We start from the raw sequence: 11,215 nt of genomic DNA, 5'->3' as shown, positions 1-11,215 counted from the left end.
GCACAACGTGAGTCCGTAGTTTGAAAAGAATCCAACTGTATTAATTTTAAATAGTAAGTTGTCTAAAAATAAAAAAATAAATAATTTTTAAAAAGAGGACGGAGTTAAAAATGGCTGGACTGTGAGAAAGCGTTTAAGATACGCGTGAACATGCGCTAGAAGAAACGAATAGAAAACACTACCCGCTCCTCATAATAACCCCATTATAAGCCTCATCAATGATGTAATGAAAGCAAACAGTGTGAAAATTGCCTGTAAACAGTTGGATCTGCGTCTCCTAATGAATTCAGTGTCTCTTTTAATCAAAGTGAGGAATCGGTGGGGAGGGGTTTAGTGGGCGTGGGGGGTCCAGTTTCCTCTTAGCGAGCCAGTCAACACCCCAAAACACTCTTCAACCAATGGAAACACGTCGCTGGGGACTCACGTGGAAAGGGCGCCCTTAAAAACCTAGCAACGGAGTTTTCTACAAGTTCATTTTTAGGCTTTTTCCACCGTGCGTATAAGGTTCTGTTCCCCAATGTGTCTCCTTAACCTGCATTCACTTCTGCATCTAACTTCTCGCACCCGTTTTACTTTTTCTTTTCTCGCTGCCGTACAGCGAGACCGGGTCACTGCTTGCATCACCTGGGCTAGACACCGAACGCGACTGCCTACATCGGCCGGCTCCAGCAGCATCGGTCGCCACTGCCAACTTCCTTTGAACTGATGCAAATTTCTACAATTGCCTTTTCCTGTCCGCTCCCTGCGCGAGGCCCGACGCCGCCCAGAGACTCCAGCGTCGCTCCTGTCCGTGGTGCTGAAACTCGCACGCGCGCCACGCGAGCTAACTTTGCGGCTTTGCACTAGCGCGTGATCGTGGTGTGATCAGAATGATCCACTTGAAATAACCTGATAAATAATTCAAAGTTATCATTGACGAGCCCCACTTTTAGAGAAATACTAGGCTTCAGAAAATCAATTAAAATTGCCAACCGAAACCATATTTAGGCTTTATTGGCAGGGGAGCTACAGGAGAAAAAGAAATTGGAGGCTAAGCCGGAGTCTGCTTTATACAGAAATTCTACATCCCAGATATATTCTCTAACTTCAGAAGTCTGGAAGGAAGAAGACATTTTACCAGACACTGGATGAATATTTTCTAATCTGCTTTGGATTTTCTTGCTGGATAGGGTGTGATTAAGTCACATCTTTTTGCAAACGTCATCCAAACAGAACTTGCCCGAATGCAGATGAGAGTTTGAGCTCTGACTTCGGAGAAACACTGGCTGGCCATGGAGGCGTCTACAAACGGCTCCAGTTTTGGAATCGACTCTCTACTGTCCCATAGGCCCGGAAGTCCAGTTATTGCAAAGGGGGACAGTTTGGTGGGAGAATGCAGGTCTCCACTGGAGTTCAGCCCGAGGTCTGATCTCGAGAGCGGCTGCTCCTCTCCACCGTCGCCGAGGCGGGAGTGTGGCGAGGACGCAGCGCAGAGGCAAGGTCACGCGCTCGGTTTACCGTCCCATCTACAGCACGGACCGATATCTGCCGGTTCCCAACCGCGGACTGTCACTTCGTCCTTCCTCATTAGAGATATTCTAGCTGACTGTAAGCCGCTAGCGGCTTGCGCGCCGTACTCAAGTAATGGGCAACCGACACAAGAAGCGGGGAGACTGGCGTCCAAAATCGCAGACGACTTCATCGAGAAGATCCACAGCAACTCATCATCTGATAGCGAATATAAAGGTAAAAAAAAAAACGAATTACGAGGAAATTTAGTAAAAGAAATTGCATACAAACCAGCACATTTTTTATACCGCCTTAATTCTTTCCAAAATGTGTCGTGGACTGCTGCTTCTTTTGTATCTATTTTTAAATAGCCTGCATTGTGTGAATAACAGCTAAAAGAAACGAGAGTACTAAACCAGATCAGAATTGAACACCTTTGCACTCTGGTTTTGTTCTGTAAACAAAGATTCAATTTTTGCTGAATATTACTAGTATGCTGATCAGAAAAATCTCCTGAATAAGCTATTTTAGCAAAAGTGCTGCTCATTAGCCATCCTACAACACCTGCATCCTGATTTTCAATACTGTATCGTATATGTATAAATTCTTGTTTTATTTAAAGGAAAATATGCCTATAAAAAACATTTATAAATACAACAATGTAGCTATAAAATGCACATTTCAGACGCGTTAACGGATATTGTGAAATGTTTTAAGTCAGGCTATATATGCTTAATTTTCATAACTTTGTCGAAAACTACCAAATTTATTATTAATCAGGCGAATGTTTTTGTTACATTAGAGGTTACCTTTTCTACACATGGAATATATAGACTACATGTAAAACCTAAAACAGCCATACCCTATATCCTACTGACAATTACTACCATGGACCTGTCTAATTTAAATCGGGTCTAACATATATATTGTTTTCACTGGAAAATCAATACACCGAAAATCATTCAACTGTCAAGATTAACAAACCAGCGCTAACCAAATCCCTTCCTACATGTACAAAAACACAGAATGATGATGATGATGATTATTATTATTATTATTATTATTATTGTTGTTGTTGTTGTTGTTGTTGTTACAATTGTACGATCAATTAGAATATTTTTCATCACCTTACACACTGTAGTGGTTACCACTAGGCCATTACTGTGCTGTGTGCGATATTGTTATTGACATATATATCAACATAATGGAGACTACACACAAACAAATGTAGGGCACGATGGGTTTAAACTTAGCCATAGTGTAAGCTGTCTCAGCTGTAATACGAAAACGGCTACAGTATTTTCACGTTACATGCACAAGGAATTTTGAAACCTGTCTAGAAGAGCGCGCGGTGATCAAAATTGATACTCTCCATATCAGTCATTGCATCTCCATGGTCCTTGTAAAGAGTATATACGCTGCTTTGATTTTGGAGTTTCCACCCACTTATATTTCAGGGATTTGGTGCAATTTGTCCCAGTGCTAATCAGATTTGTAACGCACGGGGCTGTTGGTCCCTTTATTTCGCTCTTATTCTGGGCCCTGTGAAGTTTCCCCGGTTGCGGTTGAAAGGTTGCTATCCCTTGTGGCTTAATTAGGCGGATTATTGTGTTCCTTGAGAGACGACTCAACTACTCAACTGGCACGATCCCTTGCGTCGTGTCCCTCTCTTTCTGTGTTCAGAGGCAGGATCTTTTTTCCTTCCCCGTCTTATAGATTAAAGAGGGAGGTGAAAATTAAATACATCTTCCTGTGTATAGAATCTTTAAATAATAAACAATAATATATATTTAAAAAACGGTATTAGGGTTAGACACCCAGTTTCCACCATGCTGTTTCAAACATGGGTGTGAAACCTAGTCATGTTATAATATCTTACAAAACTAAAAGCCTCGTGTCCAGTAAGATATTCGAAAAATAAAAATAAATAAAAAAAAACACTACAGGCCTACGCGGACTTAACTGAATTTAATCAGGCACGCGTTCCCTGTGCTTTTCTCTCGTTTCACTCCTGCTGCTTGTTTTGTTATGTGGGCTTTCAGTGAAAGAGGAGGGCGACAGAGAGATATCTAGCAGCCGAGACAGTCCCCAGGTACGCCTGAAGAAACCGCGCAAGGCGCGGACCGCGTTCACCGACCACCAGCTCGCGCAGCTGGAGCGCAGCTTCGAACGCCAGAAGTACCTGAGCGTGCAGGACCGAATGGAGCTAGCGGCCTCGCTCAACCTCACCGACACGCAGGTCAAAACCTGGTACCAAAACAGAAGGTAAGTGTGTGGCCTTTGCTAAAAAAAAGAATACAATCTAACGCGAACACTATAGTTCCACATTTACAACCATTTGCTGAAAGTAGAAAAAAAAAGACTATCACGCAGCATGTTCAGGAGAACTCGAATTCCCTAACAATACAGTTTGTTTATGTTAAGAAAAAGCTTCGGAAAACGTGCAGAGTGGCAGCTCACTTGAGTTCCTCCTTAACAGCGAGCTGTTTTGTGCCCATGTGACTACACCTGACATGAAGAATAACCTTGTCAGGTGACCTGATTATGCGCGGATAATTTGCCCCTGAAGCGCCACACTGAAAAGAGGAAGTAACTGGCGCACTAAAATGCGCGTACCGAGTTTTTCAAACATTTAACACAATTCAAGAATAAAAAAGTAATTGACCTGATTTAATCTTCTCGAGAATTTAACTTCGTTAAATGTGTCGTGGGTATACAAGAATAACACTCTAAATATGGGACTGACCCCAACATCGGATTTCATTATTAGCGCGGATTTCTGATTTAGATGGCTGATTTCCACAACTCTTTCTTTTTAATAGGCCTTTGTCTGGTTAAATAATAGGCTGTAAAACAAAAACAGAACACTTTCAAACATGAATTATAAATTGGCACATCCATGCTTCATAAATTATTAAGATATCTAACCAAATAGTTACTCAATTATTATTATAAATTATTTAATAGCAAATGTGGCTTTTGTCTGTGTTACCTAATGAATGTAATTTCCATTTTCCTTTCATATGGACTAGATCTACCAAACTTTGAGACTTTTTGTAACTTTGAGGCACAGTGGTCAGCACACAGAGCGCCATATGGCGAGGCGTGGTTTATGTCTCTCTGCCAACTTCACATTTACCAGCCACTCAAATGTGAAGGGCAAATTATTACATCTTTTTTTCCTGTTCTTGTTGTGTTTTCTGAATTACTACCCTATTAAACTTTATCATTAGAGTGAGATATAGTGGGCCCGTTTTTATCTCCGAACTCGCGCAGACCCGTAGGACACAGCATAGCAAACGCACTTTTTTTTTCTTTCAAATAAGCCTTTAACTTTGGGACCTATATGAATTAGCCATACATTTCCCGTTAACAAAATTTCTAACCGAATAACCTTCGTTGGTTGCCACGGCTTCTTAGAAACCACACATTTTTATGTCAGGCTTGCAGTACCTTTAAAATGGTCTTCCTCGTTACCGTGTTTCATACTTACACTTAACCTCTTTCTTCTCAAAAAAGGACGAAGTGGAAAAGACAAACCGCGGTCGGACTTGAACTGTTGGCAGAGGCTGGGAATTACTCTGCCCTTCAAAGAATGTTCCCCTCGCCGTATTTCTATCCTCAAAGCCTTGTGTCGAATCTGGACCCCGGAGCGGCGTTATACTTGTACAGAGGACCCTCGGCGCCCCCGCCGGCGTTGCAGCGACCTCTCGTTCCACGAATTCTTCTGCACGGTCTGCAAGGCGGCAACGAACCGCCGCCGCCTCTACCTTCCCTGTCCGGAGTGCTCGCCAGACCTACCCCGCCGCGATGAGACGCATGTATTGGACTTACCTAAAAACCTGGCAGCTTTGAACTCTACGAACAATGTGAAAGAAAAAAAAAAAAAAAAAAAGGTTTTAGTCTACTGGTGAGAAAATTATCGAGATATAGCCTATTATAAAGCCACTATACTTCCTACAAGATCTCAATGACAGAATCAAACACTGGTTGGTGAAATGATTGCTTCTGGTAGTCACTGTTTATTTATTTATTTATTTATTTCCCCCTTTGTATTTAACTTATATATTTATAAAGGCCTATCGTTTACCATTTATGTTCAGGAAGAAAGAAAATGTTTATTAAGGTCGCAAAAATAACAAAGGAAAAACACCAGGGGCGATTCCGTCTATTATCATTATTATTATTATTATTATTATTATTATTATTATTATTATTATTATTATTAAGGATACGAGGTGGAAGTGATGCGTCTTGATAATGAATGATTCAAGCCCCTGTGTACAAAATATTCAAATAGCAGGTTCACCCTTTGGTAGTTCCGAGATCAAAACGAATTAACACTAAGCAACTGGATTTCATTTAATGTTTTCAAATGTACAAAAGAAAAACCAAGAGACATGTAAATAGGAATATCTGGTTTCAAGACAAATCTCGATTTTCGTGTAGGCTTTTTTCCGTTAAGTCTTTCTTCACAGGTGAGGATAAAGGACACGGTCAACACGTGCAAAATCAAATGCCCTCCATCAATAATTCACGTGGAATACAAAGAATTGAATAATTTTTTAACCCAGAAAAAGGAAAGAAACGTTCTTTTGTCATCCCAACGGCTAATGTCAGACAACAGAATGCACTGAAGTGGAAAATATATTTATGCGCAGTTTACCGGTGACGCAATGAAATCAGGTACGAGACAATATAAAGAATATTTGTGCTGCAAAACCTTTGTTCAAACGCCATAACAGATACTGTTTAACAACTGCCGGTATGATGTGTGCGTAAGGAGTGCGTAATTCTTAATAAAGGGCGCAGGCACTTGGGGTAACAGGCTTTGTGACACGAAAAACAAAATACCACTTCAGTGTCAAAATGCCAAGCACTCGCTTACCAGCTGTGATTAGTGTCATGTAAATGATAGGCTCTGCGTGTTTTGCCAATCTTGGTATACTGCCTATTACCCCACCCGATGTGTTAGAGCAGACGTTGTGCATTATTCTGTATAAAGCCGTTGAAATACCTTGTTTTTCTTTTAGTGAAGGTGTATACGCAGAATATTGATTTGTGAAGTGATTCTCGTATTTCAAGATGATTTTTTTCTTTAGACCCCCCTGTGTATAGCAGTATGAACTTTTTGAATATTCTCCCAAGCTACTGATCACACGGGGGGGGGGGGGGGGGGGGGGGTCTTTAAGTAAGGAGAATTACTTTTATAAATGTGCTAATAAAGATCTTTCACTAAATGACATGATATGATGATATGTGAAACGTGGAAACGTCGACAAACTGAGAACAAATGTGCTTTAACTGTGTTTTCAGAGACAGAAAAATCTAATTAAATCGATTCAAATGCCAGTACACCGGGCGCGATCCAGTATAATGCTTGCGCGATATTTCAAGAATTCAACAACTTTAACAAAAAACCCTCCTTTTCGGTTAAGTTATTAATAACAATGACACATGAGAACCGTGACACAGAGACAACAGTTCAAAGACGTGTAGTTCAAAGTCGTTTATTTACTCGACGTTATACTAACGATAAAAAAGAAAAACTCGACACTGCCGTCGCTTGTAGAAGTTTCTCGATGGTGTTAATCTGTGGACAACCAAAATTGACAAATCTTGTTCTTTTTTGTACTTGTTTTGGGGTGTTGGTTGAGGTAGCTTCAATAAATTTAACCCAAAGAATAAATACATAATTTAGAATTCAAACCATCGCGACATAGGAACTCTAAGTAATTTAGCAATATCAAAGCAAGCAAATGCTTTATTTCAACGTAATTTATACTGTGTTTCTGTTACACAGATGTATAGGCGGATCAAGAAAATGTTGATTCAAGACTCCATCTCAGGAGAGATCCAGTCAAATGTGGAGCCTGTCACTGAGGGCTAAATTGTTTGAACCTTGAATATGTGTTCGTTAAAAAAACACACGGAGGGTTTCCACTGGCCTGAATACACATTACAAACAAGAAAGATAGCCATGAAACAAAAGGTGCATGACAATGCAACATTTTGGTTACTTGAATTTTATGGTCCAAAGCAGGTGTGATGGGTACACTGTTGCTCACAAACAACCACAAAACAACATCCACTAGAAGTAATCTAATAAAATTACACTTCAGAAAATTCTATTAGTGGAAAATATGTTTGAATAATTTTAAACACTGTCAAACACTTTGCTCAAACCCCGCACTGTTTGGTTAGCATCGTGGATTTAATTTGTCAAACCTAAAAAAAAGTTAATAAGAATGTCTCACCCAGAGGAAAGAATATTCGCCAACTTAACCTTTCAAAGACGCCTAAAGATTTTCTGGAGGCTTTACACACCGAAACCTCAAACCGAGAAACTTAATTCTGCCCCTACACTTTAAAGTTTAACCCGACTATCTCTTAATAATAGATTATACTATAAATATCACTTTAATCAGGTGTCACGAATAGCGCAATATGTGCAAGTTTAAACACTTTAAAAACTTCTCCTATAAGGAATGGATAACTGATATTCATAGAAACAGTGGACACACTCTCTCGCCACACACACACACACACACACACACACACACACACACACACACACACACACACACACACACACACACACATACATTTTGCATTGTGCAGAATTATCGAGTGGACAACAGTATTTGTATTACACCTTGAATGGTATTACCACTCACCACGCTTCGCCGACAACAATGCATTTATAATGTCATTTCATTCCGTTTTCATAAACAATATGTGGATGAAATATTAATGGTCACCAATGTGTGTAATTGTTTAAGTGCCCTAAATGATCCCATTTGGAAATGGATTGTTTCCACCCCCTTTCTTGAGAGTGTTGGTTGCCTGTTCTTTGCCAACCGGCTCTAACAGCTGGTCACCGGGCAATGCTGACTGCAGGCCGGATCAGCGAAGGGACATCTGGTCAACGGCACGATCCCCCCCCCCCCAAACAACCACCACCGAACTACCCCCCTCACTCACCCATACCCCCACCCCCACCCCCTGCCACCCGTCTCTCCCCTGTGTCGAAGACTGACTTGAAACCAGGCGAAAGATCTGTGTATGAAACGCAGGGTGTGGGGAGATCACTCGGACGGAGCGAGTGAATGGCATAGTATCGATTAGACAGTAGGAAGTGATAGCTTTTAATTGAAAATCGATAACGGGTGTGATCAGCAGTCCCCCGCTGAAACTATCGCAGCGCGCATGTCAGAAGAGCCCTAACCGCTACTCCAGTAGATATTATTGTTGGGATTATTCCATAATACTGTGGAAACGTTGTACTTTGCAAATTTAGCCTAGAAATATCACGATAACAAATGAATGGGAAAAAGTCAAAATCCTATTGCCATCGCTCGTAGGATCAAACCATTTTCGAAATAATAATAATAATAATAAAAACCTGTTCCATTCCAAGGATAGTGAAGACCCCTTCAATATTAATGAAAAGGGTTATTCTTGCGAAGTGCGCAGCTGATTGCGAGAAAAGCTCCCTAGTCTTGTTAAAAGACGCAGAGATTTTTGCATGTGAAAGGATACTGGTAAATCCCTCGGCTCTTACGGCGGATTGTCCCCGGCTCAGGGTTAATGAAGTGCGGATAGAGTCTCGCTGAGCTCCCGACAAACAAAAACACAACACGGTGAGCTTAGACCCGAAGGATCAGTGCCTGTGATTAAGCTCATTGACTCAGAATAAAAACCAAACAAAACAGCCTTCAGATGAAATTAAGAGTCAATCAAAGTGCAATTTGCATTGTTATGTAGGGGACATGGGTTTTTTTCCCAAGATTTTTTTTAACGATTGTCCCTCCTGATGACTGATATCGATGGGAGTTTAACTATTAAGTCTACTATAAGAAACCTTTACTATTACACAATTACTATTCAGTAAGAAGGCTACAAAATGCTGTGGCCACAACCAGTAACCATGCCAGTTTAAGACAAGAAAAACTTATTTTGTTCAGTTTTTATTTTAAACATGGATTTAGATATGCGATTTTATAATGAAAAATATGTCCTCATGAAAAAAGGGAAAGAAAGAAAATCTCATAACATATGTGGGACAAAATCTACAAAATAACAAGCAAATGTCATAGCATGAGGCTAAAGGAGTACCCATGAATTGTTTTCCAAAACTTTATCATTTCTGACACATAAATAAAGATATATTACATTGACACATAAATGACATTGACATTATTGTATAAAGACATAAGCGCATCATTACAATATTATTGTCATAGCCAATAAAATATATTTTTTTTACACATTTGGGCCAGTATTTTTAACATATCACGGCTTTGATCAGTTATCACTGTTATCCAGACAGCCTCAAGAAGCCAAATTACATTCCCAGCGGTTGTAGTTAGTGGGGTTAAGGCAGACCTGCTCAAAGTGCCACGACCCCTGTGACCCCAGGCAAGAAGATGGGTTGACGTCGGCATGCTGCACTGCCCTTATACAAACACGCGTGCTTCCCCCCCCCACACACACACACACTCACACACACACTACATGAAGGAGAATGCTTAATTGGAAAGGCAGTGAGACAGCTTGCAGAGGTAAACAGTCGCCATGGGAGAAACTCACAACAAATCACCAGAATCAGTAAAACACACACAGACACATTTAAAAATAAGAGGGAAGCTGCAGAACAATAGAAAAGAGACAATAAGCTGTTCCCAGGGCAACTGTCCTGGTTATCAAGTGCGATCCATGCCCAGAGTCAGGGCGAACCATGAAGGGCCTTGGCGCAAGGATGGAGAGATAACCCAGTAATCATTCCCTCAATAAAAGTCAAAGCATTCCAAACTTGGGTGAGGGGCAGAGGGACCAACATCCCGATCTCAGCAAATAATGAAAATGTTGCTCGCCAAGTTCGAGAGAGGAGGGACGCACAGACAGGGTTGGAGCTCGACAACGGTCATGAAAGGAAAGAGCATGCGGATGCTCAGCAATCAGCAATACTGGCCATTTTCCTCTCAGCAGGGACTGTGTAAAGTTACCGTTAGGTGACAAGGTGATTATCTGATCAATAGGTGTGGTGTGTGGTCGGGCCCAATTGTTAGCCGTGGTCACCCCCACCCTCCATCCCCACCTCCAACACACACACACACACACACACATCCACACATACACACGCACACACACACACACACACACACACACACACGCAAGCATACACACACACACACACACACACACACACACACACGCAAGCATACACACATGTACAGACAGGAAAAGACAGAACTACTGAAGACCACTAGGGAAAGCATAGGCATACTGGGTAAAAGGAACACTCCCCCATACTCTATACTGACCTCCACTGGCTGGGACATGCTGGTACTAAGCTATCAATAATAATAATATTAATAATAAATGCACAATTTTATTATACATCTACTATTGTTTTGTTACTTTTGTTGGTTTAACCAACAACTTTAAAGTTTTTACATTAATCAAAAAACGCTTATTAAACTATATGCTAAAATATGCTGAATCACATTACTGTTACTCAAACTATTGAAGAAAAATACATAGCTAAAAAAAAGTGCAGCATGTATTCTTGCATAGCCTTTAACCTCTATACAGGAGGAGCAGCGGTAATGATCTCCGAGTACAGTATGCACGTATGTGTGGCACAGTGCATCATGTTTTGGGGGCTCATTTATAGTGGATTAAATTTGAAAAACAGGAACTTTCCTTAGCCCCTGTCAACAGC

The 11,215-nt window shown here is 40.9% G+C and overlaps 1 protein-coding gene across 1 annotated transcript; it reads left to right on the top strand.

Annotated features, from left to right (window-relative positions):
• Positions 1-448: 448 nt before the first annotated feature.
• On the top strand, positions 449-6,656 carry barhl1b (BarH-like homeobox 1b). The gene is made up of 3 exons (XM_027004118.3): positions 449-1,725; positions 3,531-3,753; positions 5,008-6,656. The coding sequence occupies exons 1-3, from the start codon at positions 1,272-1,274 to the stop codon at positions 5,300-5,302; spliced, it is 972 nt and encodes a 323-aa protein (XP_026859919.1). The 5' UTR covers positions 449-1,271; the 3' UTR covers positions 5,303-6,656.
• The last annotated feature ends 4,559 nt before the right edge of the window (positions 6,657-11,215 follow it).

The sequence above is a fragment of the Electrophorus electricus genome, chromosome 8, assembly GCF_041902795.1.
Source record: "Electrophorus electricus isolate QZ-2024a chromosome 8, ASM4190279v1, whole genome shotgun sequence".
NCBI classification, from domain to species: domain Eukaryota; kingdom Metazoa; phylum Chordata; class Actinopteri; order Gymnotiformes; family Gymnotidae; genus Electrophorus; species Electrophorus electricus.
The sequence above is the reverse complement of the archived record's forward strand: the minus strand, read 5'-3'. Positions and strand labels throughout refer to the sequence as shown.